Genomic DNA, 15485 nt, shown 5'->3' on the forward strand with positions numbered 1-15485 from the left:
TGTTTTTCTTACAACACTCGAACTTTATTGGGGTATATACATTTGCAAATTTTCATTAAAATTATTTGAAAATTGGAATAACTAACATCAACTCATTGCCTTTCTTAGATGTCTTAACGAAGTGGGCCAGTGTTCTTCCATTATTGTCCTAATGGTTTCAGAGTTTTAAATGAAACACTTCTACTTGGTCGTTTTTCGTATTAGATCCCATTTCTCTAAAATTAGGCACCATAACTTGACGATATTGGTACATTTTTACTTCCCGAGCGTAAGCAAAGGAAGTATTGTAATCGAGTCCGTCGGCCGACTCTCTACTTTTACGTTTTCTCGATCTTTCATGACCCCTAGAAGACGAAGAAATAGGTCTCCCATTTCCGTCTGTCTGTCCGTCTGTCCGTCTGTCCGTCTGTCCGTCCGTCTGTCTGTCCGTCTGCCGTCCCGGATTTTTATTAGACAGATAATCTCCGAAAGTACTCGACCGATTGTTGTGAAATTTTGTACTTATATTAAGAATATCATGTAGATGGTAAAACGCTAACCAAAATTTGTCTAATCATCCCCACCACTAATGCGATGACGTCACTTCAAAATTGTACATAGTAAATGGGTTTTCAATTGTATAAAATAACATAGTCCTACACATGTAGTTTACAACTATGAATCGACTTTTCACCCGAAACGTCCAGATTTTTGGAAAAAAAATCAAAATTATAAAACAACACTTTGAAATTTAATTTTTAATCTGCTAACCAGAATGCTTTGAAATGTTGCAGATATTTTAAGGCTATAAAGAGCATTATAAATCTTTAGTCAAAAAATATTTGCTTATCCCCTCCAAAAACTTTATGACGTCAGCTCAAAAGTTTGTGGAATAAATCATATCTAAAATGTACAAAATATGATGAGTCTGTACTTGTGATCTATCACTCCATTCATATTTTTTGGATTTGCATATACAGAGTGACTCAAAAAAATTAATGAATGCGTAAATATATTTTATTGATTTAATCAGGAACTACAAAACGGAATGCTCTGACATCTTGCACATGTTTTAAGGTTATAAAGAGCATAATAAATGTTTAGTCAAAATATATTTGTTTATCCCCTCCAAAAACTTGATGACGTCAGCTCGAAAATTTGCCGAATAAATCATATCTAAAATGTACAAAATATGATCAGTCTGTACTTGTGATCTATCACTCCATTCATATTTTCTGGATTTGCATATACAGGGTGATTCAAGAAAATAAATGAAAGCGTAAATTTATTTTACTGATTTACTCAGGAACTACAAAACCGAATGCTTCGAAATCTTGAAGATATTTTAAAATTATCATAAGCATGGTAAATTTTTGATCAAAACGTATTTGGTCGTCCCCCCTAAAAAATTTATGATGTCACCACAAAATTTTGCTGAATAAATCCTATCTAAAATGTACAAAATATGGTGAGTCTCTTCTTGTGATTTATCATTCCATTCAAATTTTTTCGATTTGCATATACAGGGTGACTCAAAAAAATTAATGAATGCGTAAATTTATTTTATTGATTTAATCAGGAACTACAAAACCGAATGCTTTGAAATCTTGCAGATGTTTTAAGGTTATAAAGAGCATTATAAATTTTTAGTCAAAATATATTTGGTTGTCTTTTACAAAAAACTGATGACGTCAGCTCAAAAGTTTGCCGAATAAATCGTATCTAAAATGTACAAAATATGATGAGTCTGTACTTGTGATTTATCATTCCATTCATATTTTTGGATTTGCATATGCAGGGTGACTCAAAAAAATTAATGAAGGCGTGAAATTATTTTATCGATTTAATCAGGAATTACAAAACGGAATGCTTTGAAATCTTGGGAATATTTTAAAGTTATTATAAGCATGGTAAACTTTTGTTCAAAATGTATTTGTTCATCCCTCCTAAAAAAATTGATGACGTCACCCTTAAATTTTGCTGAATAAATCCTATCTAAAATGCAAAAAATATGATGAGTTTGTACTTGTGATTTATCATTCCATTCATATTTTTTAGATTTTCTTAAGAGGTGGTTCAAAAAAATTAATGAAGTCAATTTATTTTATTGATTAAATTAAAGGCAACACTTATTATTAGTATTACACCCCAACCAACCCAATTTGGTAGACACAAAATTTGTTAAAGGAAAAACTCGGTTGAAACATAAGGGTAGCACGCTTATTTACATCGACTTTAACATTACAGACCTGCATTTGTTTTATGTGTTCACTTGGTTCCGCGAATGTGAAATAGACATGTTTATAATCAACCAATTGTGAATTTCACCGTCAAGAATTAAAATAAAACCCAATGTTTTATATAATAAGCGGAAATCGAAGCAATAAAACCGATGGTCGTTTTGTTTACAGTTTCTCTGTTTGACTCTCACGTATGCTGTTACGCCTGTCATCTTAAATTAAGAATGTTTATACATACACGATTTTCAGTTGCCTCTGATACGTATTGTTTCGTTATTTTATTGATTATTACAAATCAATATTCAAAACGACCCAATTCATTTTCCCGAAAATTTGAGAATATAATAATTTTATTCTTAGTATTACACTACATCTATCACAACTGATATATGTGTCCTTGCAAAAATGTTGATGACGTCATCGCAATTTTTTTTTAAATTCCGACTACAAAAATGTAATGAGAAAAAAAACACAATAGGCATGCAGTCGTCAAGTTTCCGACAGCGAGGGAAGTACTGTCTAAACTCTTTAGACCAATTTTTTTATTATAATGAGCGAGCATTCATTCAATTGGGGTATTTAATTCTAAATTATTCGATAACAAGGGGCATTCCTATTCATCATTTTCTTGCTTTACCCCGTTTCGAAAATAATACTCTAATAAAAACGCTTTTTCTTCAGTAGTGAAAACCATTTTTTAACTTTAACATTATAATATAATAAATTAAAGTACACTGAAATACATATATAAAACTAAAAACTACATATAACAACTACTAAAGATTTTCACACACAAATTTATCCCACAAACTTTTAGCACATTTATAAACTCTCCAATTTTAAATATAATAATAATAATAATAATAATAATACCGAAAGAGCAATAAAAGCATTGTCAAAGATAACCATGGATTTTTAAAGGTCCATTTTGACGATCAACGACAAACTTTTAAAAATCCATGTTATTTATTGTTCTCTCGGTAAAAAACAACCAAAAAACAGAAAAATACTAATCAAGAAACTTTCTCAATGTTATATTGCTACATTCATTTTAGTCTTCTATTGGTCCAGATGGTGTTTACGTATATGTCTTTTCAAGTTTGATTTTTCTTTAGCTTTATAAACACACTTTTCACACCTGTACCATGTAATATCATTTGCATCCAAATGGTGTGCATTTATGTGTTTTTGCAATTGGCAGTTTGTTTTGGTTTTGTAGGGGCATTGTTGACATTCATACCATTTAATCTGGTGCTCGTCCAAATGCTGCCTATTTATGTGGTGCTTTAAATAAGCAGTGTTTTTAGTTTTGTAAGGGCACTGGTCACATATGCACCATTTGATGTCTTTTTCATCCAAATGACGTCTATTTATGTGTGCTTTTAAACACGAGTGCTCTTTAGCTTTGTAAGAACACTGGCTGCATTCATACCACTTCATATTTTCTTCATCCAGATGCTGTGTTTTCACGTGCCTTGTTAACTGGGACTTCATTTTGGCTTTAAAAGGGCACTTTTTGCATTCATACCATTCAATATCATTTTCGTTAGAATGTCGGGAAATTATATGGGTTTTTAACGATCCTTTGTGTTTGGTTTTGAATGGACATTTTTTGCATTCGTTCCACTGAATATCTTGCTCTTTTAAATGATGCACAACTATGTGTCTTTTTATACAGCAATTTGTTTTAGCTTTGTATGGACACATTTTACACTCATACCATTTAATACTCTGTTCATCTAAATGGAATGCATTTACATGCCTTCTTAAAGTGGAGTTATCTTTAGTTTTAAATGAACAGTTTTTGCAATTATACCATTTAATATCTTGTTTATCCAGATGTAAATTTACGTGTCTTCTTAAACTAGAACCATGTTTAGTTTTATAAGGACACTTTTTGCATTCATACCATTTAATACTCTGCGCATCTGTATGCCGAGAGACTATGTGACTTTTAAGATTGTTTTTTCCTTTAGATTTATATGTACATTCTGCACAGTGATACCAACCTTCCTCATCATTTGAATGCACTATAATTTTATGTGTTTTTACAGATCTTTTGCACTTGAACGTGCGCCCACATTGAGTACAGTTGTACCATTTAACCACATTAGCATTATCTACAAAACTAAACTCTTGAGGACTTTCATTTTCATTTAAACATGTAGCAGCATGTTGGAGCTGTTTAACTAGAGAATGTGTTTCAAAGTTGCATTTTTTACAAATATAGTTCTGAATGATGAATTCTTCATCTGGTGAATGTTTCCAATTTTCTGTTTTGATGTGATGATGTTTCCTAATATGGTACTTGAAAAGAACCGTAAGGTAAGTTTGAAAACCACAATCCTTGCAACAATACGTTTCAACAGTGGTGTCTTCACAGTTAAAAGGTAACAACGAAGTACGGTGGCTCCGAACGTGGTTTACCATAAGAAGCATCGATGATGTGAAGTATGGACAGATAGTACAGTGGTGGACATTTTTCGGCGAAGATCTCTGGTTTACGAACGTCTTCGAAAATTCAATGGACATTTTACTTTACCGGTGGGTAAATTTACTGTTTAACATAACCTCAAATATTTCCACATGCGACCTGACCTGAAATCATTATTGTTAGATCTGGAACAATGTTGGTGTTTTCCTTACCAAGATATACGTAATAGTATTAATAGTGTTCAAAATTTAAATAATAAAACAATACTTAACCTCAATCAGTGTTATTGATATGCAACCTGCAAAACAGTTGTTTCAATTTCAACCACAATAATTACAGACGTTGGAAATAATGAAGACTATATGACGTTCTGCGATTTCTTTTTAATTTTTAATGAAAGTGAAAATTAACAAAATCTCTAAATATGTTAGTGGATTGTTGACACCTTGTACCTCTTTAATCTAATTTGAAAAAAACGTATGTAGTACGATTTAAAGATTTTATTAAATTCATTATAAATATTGCTACGTGGGTCTAATAAATTCTTACAAAAGAAAAATAACTTTATTTTTTGATAAGAGAGTACAATTTCAATTTATGTTTGACTAGCTTTTACCCTCGGCTTCGCTCGCATTTAAGTCATTAAATATACATATAAAAATGACAGACGAAAATAAAAATAAATATAGAAAAATTCCAAACAGCTGAAACTATAGTCAATTGGAAGCTATAGTAAAAAATACATTTTTTTTTAATAAAAAGTATCCTATTTACTTCTAGTACCTCCAAAAATATGTGTACAAAGTTTCATGATGATCAGTTAAGGGGGAACGCTAGACGAGAGACAAGTTTGAATTGGGCGCCATTTGTTGCCTTAAACGCAACCAGCAATTCTTCTTTAAATCTACCTGACGCGCTGGGATAGACGACTACCGGACGTGGGTCATAAAAGCGTCGTAAGCCAATAATGCAGAATAATCATTTCTCGTATTTTTTTGACATATTAATTTTAATATTCGAGATAATTATTATATTATTCAAACACAATTTAGACACTGCAGACCAAACAAGGCTTATCAAGCCCGTCTATCAGTTTATTCGCCTAAATGTATTATTGATGCCGTTTTCAAATTACACCAAAATTGAAAAATCGAAAACTTAATAATTGAAAAATTGAAACATTTTAAATGAAAAAAATCGGTAAACCGAAAAATTGAAAAATCTAGAAATCGAGAAATTGAACAATTTAAAAATCGAAGAATTTAGAAACGTCAAAAATTGAAAACTGAAAAATAAAAAAAATTAAAAATCGTAAAACCGAAATATCGGAAAATTGAGATATCGAAAAATGAGAAATTGGAGAAGCCGAAAATATGAAGATTCGAGAAATCGAAGAATCGATAAATTGAAAAATCCCAATAGTAATATATATGTCGAAAAATTGAGAAATCGAAATCGAGCAAAACTGAAGTATCGTAAAGTTAATAAATTGAAAAACTGAAAATTTTTGAAAAAAAAAATCGTATCAAAAACTAAAAATTCAAAAAATCGAGATATTGAACAATCAAAAAATCAAAACATTGAAATAAGTTGATAAATAGGAAAATTTAAAAAACAAAAATTTTAAAAATCCAAGAATTGAACAACAAAAAAAATCTAAGCCTGAAAACTCAGAAAATCGAATGATCACTCAAAACATCAAAGAAAACAAAAAACCTAAAATTTAAAAATTCGACAAATTGAAAAATCATGGAACTGAAAAACCGAAAAGTCGAGATAGTGAGAAATCTAAAAACCTAAAACTATAAAAACTGAAAAATTAAAATATCGAAAAATTTAAAAACCGAGAAAACACAATATCAAAAATTTGAAAAATTGAAGAAACGAAATATTGCAAAATTCCAAAGCTGAAGCATTGAAAAACCTAAAAATGAAAGAAAAATTAAAGAATCCAAACAGTGAAAAAATTCCGAACTGAAACATTGAAAAATTGAGAAATGGAGAAATGGGAAAATTAAAAAAATTGGTCTAAAGAGTTTAGACAGTACTTCCCTCGCTATCGGAAACGTGACGACTGCATGCCTATTATGTTTTTTTTCACATTAGATTTCAAAGCATTCGGTTTGGTAGTTCCTGATTAAATCAATAAAATAAATTTGCGCATTCATTAAATTTTTTGAGTCAGCCTGTATATCCGAATCCAAAAAATATGAATGGAATGATAAATTACAAGAAGAGACTCATTATATTTTGTACATTTTAAATAGGATTATACGGCAAACTTTTGAGCTGACATCATCAATTTTTTGGAGAAGATAACCAAATATATTTTGACTAAAAATTTATTATGCTCTTTATAACCCTAAAACATTTGCAAGATTTCAAAGCATTGGGTTCTGTAGTTCCTGATTAACTCAATCAAATAAATTTACGCATTCATTAATTTTTGGGGTCACCTGTATATGCAAATCCAAAAAACATGAATGGAATGATAAATCACAAGAAGAGGCTCATCATATTTTATACAATTTAGATAGGATTTATTCAGCAAAATTTTAGGGTAGCGTCATCCATTTTTTAGGAGGGATGAGCAAATATATTTTGATAAAAAATTGACCATGCTTATGATAAATTTAAAACATTTCCAAGATTTCAAAGCATTCGGTTTTGTAGTTCCTGATTAAATTAATAAAATAAGTTTGCGCATTCATTAAATTTTTTGTCACCCTATATATCCGAATCCAAAAAATATGAATGGGATGATAAATTACAAGAAGAGACTCATCATATTTTCTACATTTTAGATAGGATTTATTTAGCATGAGATGACGTCATAAATTTTTTAGAGGGGATAAGTAAATATATTTTGATTAAAAATGTCCTGGTTTAATAACAAAAAAATATTGTTCGTCTATGAAACAAGCTCGTCTTAGACAAAGTATTCGTAAAAAAATATGTCGTAAAAAAATGTACGTATGCTGGTTCCGACTGCGATTATGGTTTAAATATTTAGAAAATCCTGTCATGGATGTAGAAACATTTGTGACAGCCAAAGAGGTTTTTTTGAGAAAAGTATCTTTGAATTTAGACCAAATTGAAATAGACACTAGGCAACAGGCACATTTGGACAAAAGAAAGAGAAATTAGGGTTACGGCTTCAAATTTTGGACGTATTTACAAACTTAGACCGACTACAGCAATAGCTAAAACTGAGGAGTCTTTGTTGTACAGTACATTTAGAGGTAATAGTCATACATACTATGGACAGCAAAGTGAGGAAAAAGCTGTCAAGTGTTTTGAAATAAATAAAAATATAAAAACTGAACGGTGTGGCTTGTTTATTTCAAAACAATTTCCTTACTTGGCTGCTAGTCGAGACAGGGTTCTAGAGGATAGGAGTGCATTAGTCGAAATTAAATGCCCTTCAAAATCTCAAGATTTGTCTCGCGAAGAAGCGGTTAGAAAAAAAATAATCAAATTTTGTACATTGACAGACAGAGAATTGAAACTAAAAAAAAATCATGATTACTACTTTCAAGTCCAGGGACAAATGTTTGTTACGGGTATTTCACAAATTTATTTTGTTGTGTGGATACTCAAAGGAATAAATATAGAAAAAATTTATAAAGACGAAGAAATATGTAAAAAGATGGCAGATAAATTTGGCAGATTTTACTTTGGCGCATTATTGCCCGAAATAACTGATTCAAAAAGAATGAGGAACCTGCCTTTGCGAGAGATTTTTTTTAAATAAGTAAAAATTGTTTCTATTTTTTTATGTACTTTAATAATTTATTAGGAGTACATTTTTCATCACCAAGACTTGCATATTTTTATTATAAATATATTTTGAAAATGATCTCTCGGCAAATGAAAACATATATGAGCACTTTTTTCGAGTAAACAATGAAGGGAGAAGTTACTGGGCGTAGGGCTTTTTTAAAAGACCTCCTTTCTGAGATAAGTAGTAGATACACTTAGCTGCTTATACGTGTTAAACAAAAGCTGTATTTTATATATTTTTTATTATTATTATAAATATGTTTATTAGTTTTAAAAATTAACAAAGCAAAATGTATATTAACAATAATATTACAATGAATTTTTAGTAATCATGTGTATTGAATTCAGGATCCTGAGTGGAGTAAAAATATCATAGTTCCCCAGTTTTAATTCGGTTTTATGATAGTACCTCATTGCGTAAAAGTTAATTTCCTTAACAATAGATTACTACGGACGGTCCTGGCGGCTTGTTATAAAACCGAGTTCCTTGCCATAAATTAGAAAAATCAGTCGAGAACTCTAACAATCAGCTTATGGTAGAGCAGGCGATAAGGGTTTTACCTGGAAAGTCGCTTCCGTAAATTTTAGTGGCGCTCCTATCGGCAAAGTATTGAACTAACTGTTCAAATTCTGTCGAATTGATACCCATTTTTTTCAATAATTGTTAGTTTTTATTAAAAACTCTGCTAACCAATAGATCATTAATTTTCCTCTGATATTCCTGTTAAAATTATTCGACGTATTTTGCATTAATTTGTGATATATTTTGATTTTAATAAACACATTATTATTTAAACACTCACAAACATTTAATGACTCTGCGCCCTGTAAAAAGTGATGTTTTATCCATGTGCGAATTTTCAAGCGATTCTATGATGGTTATGACTCAAAAAACTTGAAAAGAAAACATACAATGGTGCTTTTTTAAGATATTTCTCACCCATATTTTTTTAGTTGATTGAACTGGTCTCTGCGCTCTAGAATATGAAAAAAGCTGCAGTTTGATGTATGATATATTGATATTAATATCATTTTTTCATACAAAAAACCAAAAAAATGTTATACCTCGTCTAGCGAGTCCCCTTAAAAATTAAAAAAGAAATTGTAGAAGGGTACATAGTCTGCATTACTTCCCACGTCTGTTGTTATTGCAGTTGACACATCGTCCTGCGGGTTGCATAACCACAACTTTCGGTGACAATAATGAGGTTTTATCCTTTTGTTATTTAAACTTTGAACACTACTATGTAGATTTTGGTAAAGAATAACACCAAAATTGTTACAATTTTAACAATAATGATTTTAGGCCCGATCGCAGTTGGATATATTTGAAGTTTTCTTAGGTTAAATTAACCGCAAACAATAAGTTTACCCACTGGTGACACGTTCCACAAGATTTGTTTTTATGCTGCTTTAAAGTAAAATGTTCATTGAATTTTCGAAGACGTTCGTAAACCAGAGATCTTCGCCGAAAAATGTGCACCACTGTACTGTTTGTCCATACTTCACATCATCAATGCTTCTTATGGTGAACCATGTTCGACGCCATCGTACTTCTTTGTTACCTTTTAACTGTGAAGACACCCCTGTTGAATCTTATTGTTGCAAGGACTGTGGTTTTCAAACTTACCTCACAGTTCTTTTCAAGTACCACCTTAGGAGGTATCATAACATCAAAACAGAAAACAGGAAAGATTCACCAGATGAAGAAATCCTCATTCAGAACTATGTTTGTAAAAAATGCAATTTTGAAACACATTCTCTCGTTAAACAACTCCAACATGCTGTTACATGTTTTGATGAAAATGGAAGTCCTCAAGAATTTGATTGTGTAAATGATGTTAAAAAGAATGTGGTTAAAGATTTGAGAAGATATTACTTAATTTCACGTCTAGATAAAACTAAAGACAACTCCACTTTAAGAAGGCATTTAGATGAACAAAGTTCTAAATGGTATGTGTGTAAAATGTGTCCATACAAAGCTAAAAGAAATGGCCATATAAAAAGACACCTAGTTGTGCATCATTTAAAAGAACAGGATATTCAGTGGATCAAATGCAAAAAATGTCCATTCAAAACCAAGCACAAAGAATCGTTAAGAACTCATCTAATTTTTCGACATTCTGATGAAAATGATGTTAAATGGTATCCATGCAACAACTGCTCCTATAAAGCCAAAGTAAAGTCGCAGTTAATGAGTCACGTGACAACACATCATCTTGATGAAGAAAATATCAAATGGTATGAATGTAACCAGTGTTCATATAAAGCTAAAAGGCAACATGCTTTAAAAAAGCACATGAATAGACGTCATTTGGATGAAAAAGACATCAAATGGTGCGTATGTGACCAGTGCCCTTACAAAACTAAAAGCACTACTTATTTAAAGCAGCACATCTATAGGCGGCATTTGGACGAGCACCAGATTAAATGGTATGAATGTCAAGAGTGCCCCTTCAAAACCAAAACAAATTGCCAATTGCAAAAACACATTAATGCACACCATTTGGATGAATGCCAAACTAAATGGTATGCATGTGAAACTTGCCCATATAGAGCTAAAAATATGTCTACTTTAAAAAGGCATATTAGAGGACGTCATGATAATATGTGGTATAAATGTGAAAAGTGTGTTTATAAATCTAATGAAAAATCAGGCTTGAGAAGACATATACGTAATCGCCATCTGAACCAATAAAAGATTAAACTAAATGTAGCAATATAACGATATGGAGAAAGTTTTTTGAATAATTTTTAATTTGTCTGTTTTTTTTTTGGTTGTACCATCGCCAACTCCGTTTAATATAATGACCTACCGGTTTTTCCTTTTTCATTGTTAAAATTGTTCCAATGACAGTACATGGTCAACTTAATCTAGTGGTGACGTCCATTGAGCACAGTTTTTACTAATAATGAATTTGGAGGTTAAGTGAACATAAACATGTCAAACCAATGAAATGATAACAGAACAAACGGTATTTTATTAAAAACTCAAAATTTTAAAAGGTAAGTAATGTAATGTAGAATTGGAAGCAAAAGTAATTTCATTACAATTTTACAACTTTCCTACTCAACGGTTTGTTACGAACAGAGGGTCTTTTTTAACAACTCTGTTTACTCTTGGAAAATATTATTGAGGACAGGTTTAAACTGTTTTGTTGACAAATTTTAACCAACAAAATAATCGCCAATATAATGATCGTATTCCATTCCAATTACAAATTGTTGATGTTTTTAGGTGTCAAGTCGGGCGCCATCTATTAGACACCAAAGATGTTTTATACTTATTCAAAATCTTTGATATACATGCACGGACTAGTGTGTATAATTTTTAGTGTTTTTAGTGCCATTTCTGTCAAATTCATCGTCCAGTTGTTTATTTTTTGATTTTTCAATTGTTGATTTTTTCAATTTCGATATTTTTTCAACATTTCGGTATTTTAGTTTTTTTTTATTGTTCTGTTTTCTTTTTTTTCAATTTTTCAGTTTTCGATTTTTTATTTTTACAGTTTTTGATGTTTATTTTGACATTCTACAACTTTTGAATTTTACAATTTGTCGATTTTTCTATTTCTAGAAAATTTTGTTTTCCCTATTTTTCTATTTCTGATTTTCAATTAATCAGTTTTTCGATTTTACAGTGTTTGTTTTTTCAATTTTCCAAATTTTCAGTTGTTTTTTCAATTTTTGATATTCAATTTTGCAATTGTTCGATCTGTTGTTTAAATTTTCAGTTTTTTCATTTTTAAGGTTACAGTTTTTCTTTTTCCAATTGTTGACGTCTAAATTATTGGATTTTGAGTTTCTTCATTTTTGCAGTTTTTCGATTTCTCAATTTTTAAATTGTTCGGTTTTTCAATGTTTCTTTTTCAATTTGTCAGTTTTTAATTTTTTGATTTTTCAATTGTTCAGTTTTACAATAAGTTTGTCCTTTTGTTGACAAATTAAAAAAACGAAAAATTGAGAAAATGAAAAATTAAAAATAAAATACTTACAAGTATGTAATTCCAAGTTGTGTCGTTTCTTCGATTTTTTATTTTCTCAATTTGAGAGTTCTAAATTTTTGTTTTTTTTTAATTGTTAATTTTTCAATTTTTCCGTGTTTCGTTTTTACATTTTTCGATTTCTCGATTTTTTAGTTTTTCGATTTTCATTATGATTTTTATTTTTCATTAAAATTTTTGTATGTTTCGATTTTTTAATTTTGCGATTTTCCAAGTTGCTTTTTAATTTTTCGATTTTCCATCTTTTTACAACTTTTAGTTTTTTCAATTGTTCAATTTCTCAATTTTTAATTTATCACTTTTTCAGGTTTCAATGTTACAAATTTTCGATTTTACGTTTTTATTTTTTTTTCAAATTTACAATTTTGTAATTGTTTCATTTTTAAATTTCCCAATTTTTAATTTTTCACTTTTTTCAAATAATTATTATTAGGATTTTTTTTCAAGTGTACAACTCTTGGCTTTTTAATTACCCGATTTTTCAGTTTCTGTATTTTTTCAAATCTTTGATTTCTCGGTTTTTAAATTTTTCGGTTTTTCAGTGTTTCGTCGTTTCGATGTTACAATTTTTCAGTTTTTCCATGATTCTTTTTTACAATTTCTTGAGTTTTTAGTTTTTCGGTTTTCATTTTAAAATTTTTGGATTTTGAAATTAATTTTTTTTTGTATTTTTGATTGTTTAATTTATAGAAGTTTTTATTTTTCGTTTTTTCAATTTTTTACTTTCTCGATTTTTAATTAATGAGGGTTTTCAAGTTTCAATATTACAATTTTTCGGTTTTTCAGTTGTTTTATTAACCTTTTAATTATTCGATTTTGAGTTTTTAGTTTTTCAATTCTTTGATATCTCAATTTTTAAACTGTTGGGTTTTCAGTGTTTATTTTCCGATTTTTTTTTTAAATTTCAGTTTTAATAAATTTATACTTTTGTTGGGGAATTAAAAGACAAAAAATTGAGAAAATAAAAAATAAAGTACTTCCAGGTAGGTAATTCCAAATTATTTTGTTTCTCCGATTTTTTGATTTCTCAATTTGAGATTTTTATATTTTTCGTTTTTTAATTGATAAATTTTCGATTTTTCCGTGTTTCGATTTTTCCATTTTTTAGTTTTTCGATTTTCATTATGAAATTGTTTCTATCTGTTGAATTTTACAATTTTTCGCTTTTTCGATTTTTCAATTCCTAGTTTTTTCTCAGTTATTCCATGTATTTACCTTATTGTTTTTTCGCTACCCAATTTTCAGTTGGCCAATTTATTCAATTTTTCAATATTTCAAGTTTGGTTTTTCAATTTTTGATTTTCAATTTTTCATTTCTTCAATTTTTCCATTTTTTTTCAAATTTACAATTTTGTAATTGTTTCATTGTTAAATTTGCCGATTTTTAATTTTTCACTTTTTTTCAAATAATTATTAGGGTTTTTATTATTCAATTTTTGGCTTCTCCATTTTCTGTATTTTTCAATTCTTCTATTTCTCAACTTTAAAATTTTTCGGTTTTTCAGTGTTTCGTTTTTTCGATGTTTAAATTTTTTAATTTTTCCATGTTTCGTTGTTACAATGCCTTAATTTTTTAGTTTTCTGGTTATTTTAAATTTTTTTAATTTTGAAATTTTTTTTTTTATATTTTCGATTGTTTAATTTATAGAAATTTTTGTTTTTCGTATTTTTAATTTTTCACTTTTTCGATTTTTAATTAATCAGGGTTTTCAGGTTTCAATATTACAATTTTTCGATTTTTCAATTGTTTTTTCAATTATCCCATTGTTCAATTTCTCAATGTTTTCATTTTTCGATTTTTCAATTTTTAAATTTTTCGATATTTCAAGTTTCATTTTTCAGTTTTTAAGTCTTCGGTTTTTTCAAGTTTGCTTTATTTTTTCAATTTTTTGATTTTTCAATTCAATTAAAAATTTCGGTTTGAATAAATTTGTCTTTTTGTTGAACAATTAAAAAATAACAAATCGAGAAAATGAAGAAATAAAAATCGAGAATTTGAAAAATTTTATATCGAAAAATTGCAGAATTGCTTCGTTTTGTTGATTTTTCAATTTCTCGATTTTTAATTAATCAGAGTTTTGAGGTTTTAATATTACAATTTTTCGATTTTTCAATTATCGAATTCAATGCCTCAATTTTTATACTTTTCGATTTTTCAATTTTTCGGTATTTCAAGTTTTATGTTAAAATCTTTGGATTTTGAAATTAAATTTTTTTGTATTTTTGATTATTTAATTTATAGAAATTTTTGTTGTTCGTTTTTTTTAATTTTTCAATTTCTCGATTTTTATTTAATCAGGGTTTTCAGGTTTCTAGATTACAATTTTTCGATTTTTCAATTGTTTTTTCAATTATTCACTTGTTTAATTCTCATTTTTTCATTTTTTTCAATTCTTCGACTTCCCAATTTTTAGATTTTTTGATTTTATACTTTTTAGACGTTCCAACGTTACAATTTTCTGATTTTTAAATTTTTCAAAATTTTGGTTTGAATAAATTTGTCCTTTTGCTGAACAATTAAAAAATGAAAAATCGAGAAAATAAAGAATTAAAAATTGAGAATTTCAAAAATTTTACATCGAAAAACTGCAAAATTGTTTCTCTTTGTTGATTTTTTCAATTTTTCGATTTTTAATTACTTTGTTTTTTGATGTTTCAGTGTTACAATTTTTCGGTTTTTCAAAAGTTTAGTTTGAATAAATTTGTCCTTTTGTTGAACAATTAAAAAATGAAATATCGAGAATTTGAAAACTATTATATCGAAAAATTCCAGAACTGTTGCATTTTGTCGATTTTTCAATTTCTCGATTTTTAATTGTTGCATTTTTTAATATTTCGGTGTTACAGTTATTCGATTTTGCAAAATTTTATTTTGAATAAAACTGATAATCAAGAACTTGAAAACTTAAAAATTGAATAATTGCAAAGCTGTTTCGTTTTTCGATTTTTTGATATTCCAATTTCGGGATTTTTTATTTTTTCGATTTTCCAATTTTTCAATTACCGATTTTGCAGTTTTATTTTTAATTTATCTTTTTCGGTGTC

At 28.7% G+C, this 15485-nt stretch overlaps 2 protein-coding genes across 3 annotated transcripts; one reads left to right on the forward strand and one right to left on the reverse strand.

The window, feature by feature from the left end:
* Positions 1-3278: 3278 nt before the first annotated feature.
* LOC135129434 (zinc finger autosomal protein-like) lies at positions 3279-4751 on the reverse strand. Its single transcript, XM_064056585.1, has one exon. The coding sequence runs from the start codon at positions 4749-4751 to the stop codon at positions 3279-3281; it is 1473 nt and encodes a 490-aa protein (XP_063912655.1).
* Positions 4752-9604: 4853 nt separating this feature from the next.
* Positions 9605-11200, forward strand: LOC135129714 (zinc finger Y-chromosomal protein 1-like). Of its 2 annotated transcripts, XM_064056962.1 has the most exons (3): positions 9605-9693; positions 9743-10773; positions 10829-11200. In XM_064056962.1, the coding sequence occupies exons 2-3, from the start codon at positions 9860-9862 to the stop codon at positions 11013-11015; spliced, it is 1101 nt and encodes a 366-aa protein (XP_063913032.1). In that variant the 5' UTR covers positions 9605-9693; positions 9743-9859; the 3' UTR covers positions 11016-11200. The 2 variants fall into 2 exon arrangements, with proteins under 2 accessions (XP_063913032.1, XP_063913031.1); XM_064056961.1 differs by having other exon boundaries at positions 9743-11200.
* Positions 11201-15485: the final 4285 nt, after the last annotated feature.

The sequence above is a fragment of the Zophobas morio genome, unplaced genomic scaffold (assembly GCF_036711695.1).
Source record: "Zophobas morio isolate AGI-343-1 ecotype UQ-CSIRO unplaced genomic scaffold, CSIRO_AGI_Zmor_V1 ptg000016l, whole genome shotgun sequence".
NCBI classification, from domain to species: Eukaryota; Metazoa; Arthropoda; class Insecta; order Coleoptera; family Tenebrionidae; genus Zophobas; species Zophobas morio.

What these genes read in the sequence shown, in the direction of transcription:
- LOC135129434 (XM_064056585.1), bottom strand. Translation starts at nt 4,751, where the DNA reads ATGTCCATTGAATTTTCGAAGACGTTCGTAAACCAGAGATCTTCGCCG.
- LOC135129714 (XM_064056961.1), top strand. Translation starts at nt 9,860, where the DNA reads ATGTTCATTGAATTTTCGAAGACGTTCGTAAACCAGAGATCTTCGCCG.